Raw genomic sequence first — 1514 nt, 5'->3', positions numbered from 1 at the left:
TGTCCACATGAATAGATCAGAGCTGATAACACGAAATGTCAGAAACTGGGAAGTTTAGAATCAGCTGAGGGGCTTTACAGTAAAATGTTTTTGATTTCTCTCTTTGCTTCCTGCAGACTGCTTCTCCGTTGGACAGCACAGCATCTGGACATGTGGACATTAAATACGAAGATTATCCCTTCACTCCAACGTCCATGGCTGCACAGAATTCCTGGTGTGCTTTGTCTCAAGCGTGAGCATCCTGGGAGAACAGGACTACCTGACTGACTAGGTCTCACTTTACTGAAGGGACAGTCCTCTTTGCTCTGCAGCTACGTCCATGGAGCTGCAGCCCTGGGACGATTCGGTTATATGGATCACAATGGGCTGAAAGCAAAAAGAAAACAAGCAAAAGGTGACAGACAGGCTACCTACTACCAAGTAATGATGGGATGTTATGGAACACACTGGCTGTAAAAGACTCCATCAGTCTCACCAGGAATGGACTTAACGGGTCTTTCAAAGTGCCTTTTTTTTAGGAGCTGCAGCTCGTAAAAAAGAGCTAAGAACTTGGACCGACGTTCGTCCACCAAGCTGCATCAGTGCATCAACTTCTACTACCTATATCATGTTTGGAGAAACATTACACTAAACAGAGCTCACCAGTAAAAATACATTCAGCTGGAATTGGAGAAGATAAGGACACAATAACCCGATTTAAAGCTTCCACATCATTTTATTGCGTTTTTTTTCTCTCTCGCTGTTTTACGTTCAGCCTATCAAAGACAATCCCAGCGTGTTGTTTCAGTGCAATCAAAAAAATTGGACAGAAAATAACTCTTTATGGCTGTTAAGCATGTCTCATTACCAACATGTAGATGATTAACATTTATAGGCACATTATTTATGTTGAGATAAGGGCAGTTAAAAGTCATTGTGGACACTAAAAGCAGCCGGTTGTAAACCGCCGCTCACTGGGCTCCTCGTAGAGAGGCTGCTCTTTTTCCCGAGCTACAGGCTGTTTTAGAAAAACACAGACTTAGAAACGACAAAATAAAACGTCCAAAAGTTCATCATTTTACTGATCTAACAGACAACAGCAATGAAAGTGCAATGAGTAATAAGAGTGTGAAATTTATTGTAATCATAATGTAATTATCTCGGTTTTTTATTATGCAAGAGAGTGTGTGGATTTTCTGTTTTATTTTTTCAAATTTGTTTAGTTTAATAAACATATATAATTTCATATAATTGATATAATCACCCGTTTGTTTATCATTTCACTCGTGTGTTCATGTTATTAGGAGTAAACATTCAAAAATCACAAAATGATCTACAATAAACTGATTAAACAAACCAAGAACCAATAAAACAACTGGAGAAGAAGCTTTAAAGTCCATAAATCTCATGTCTGAATAAAGAGAGAGTCTCTCTGAACCTAAAGCTGTTAAAGGAAAAGTCGCTCATATTTAGAATCCAAACTCCTGAAAGTTCTTTCAATCTGAAATGATTCCATCCTGTTCAATAAATGATCA

The 1514-nt window shown here is 38.5% G+C and overlaps 1 protein-coding gene across 1 annotated transcript in view; it reads left to right on the top strand.

The window, feature by feature from the left end:
* LOC107104570 (transcription factor GATA-5-like) overlaps window positions 1-1254 on the top strand; it is a 12117-nt gene extending 10863 nt beyond the window's left edge. The window contains exon 7 of the mRNA XM_015404589.1: window positions 117-1254. Within this exon, the coding sequence (XP_015260075.1) occupies window positions 117-236 (120 nt within the window). The 3' untranslated portion in view covers window positions 237-1254. The remainder of the gene's footprint in view (window positions 1-116) is intronic.
* The last annotated feature ends 260 nt before the right edge of the window (window positions 1255-1514 follow it).

Source organism: Cyprinodon variegatus, unplaced genomic scaffold (assembly GCF_000732505.1).
Source record: "Cyprinodon variegatus isolate N-32 unplaced genomic scaffold, C_variegatus-1.0 Scaffold1796, whole genome shotgun sequence".
NCBI lineage: Eukaryota > Metazoa > Chordata > Actinopteri > Cyprinodontiformes > Cyprinodontidae > Cyprinodon > Cyprinodon variegatus.
The sequence above is the reverse complement of the archived record's forward strand: the minus strand, read 5'-3'. Positions and strand labels throughout refer to the sequence as shown.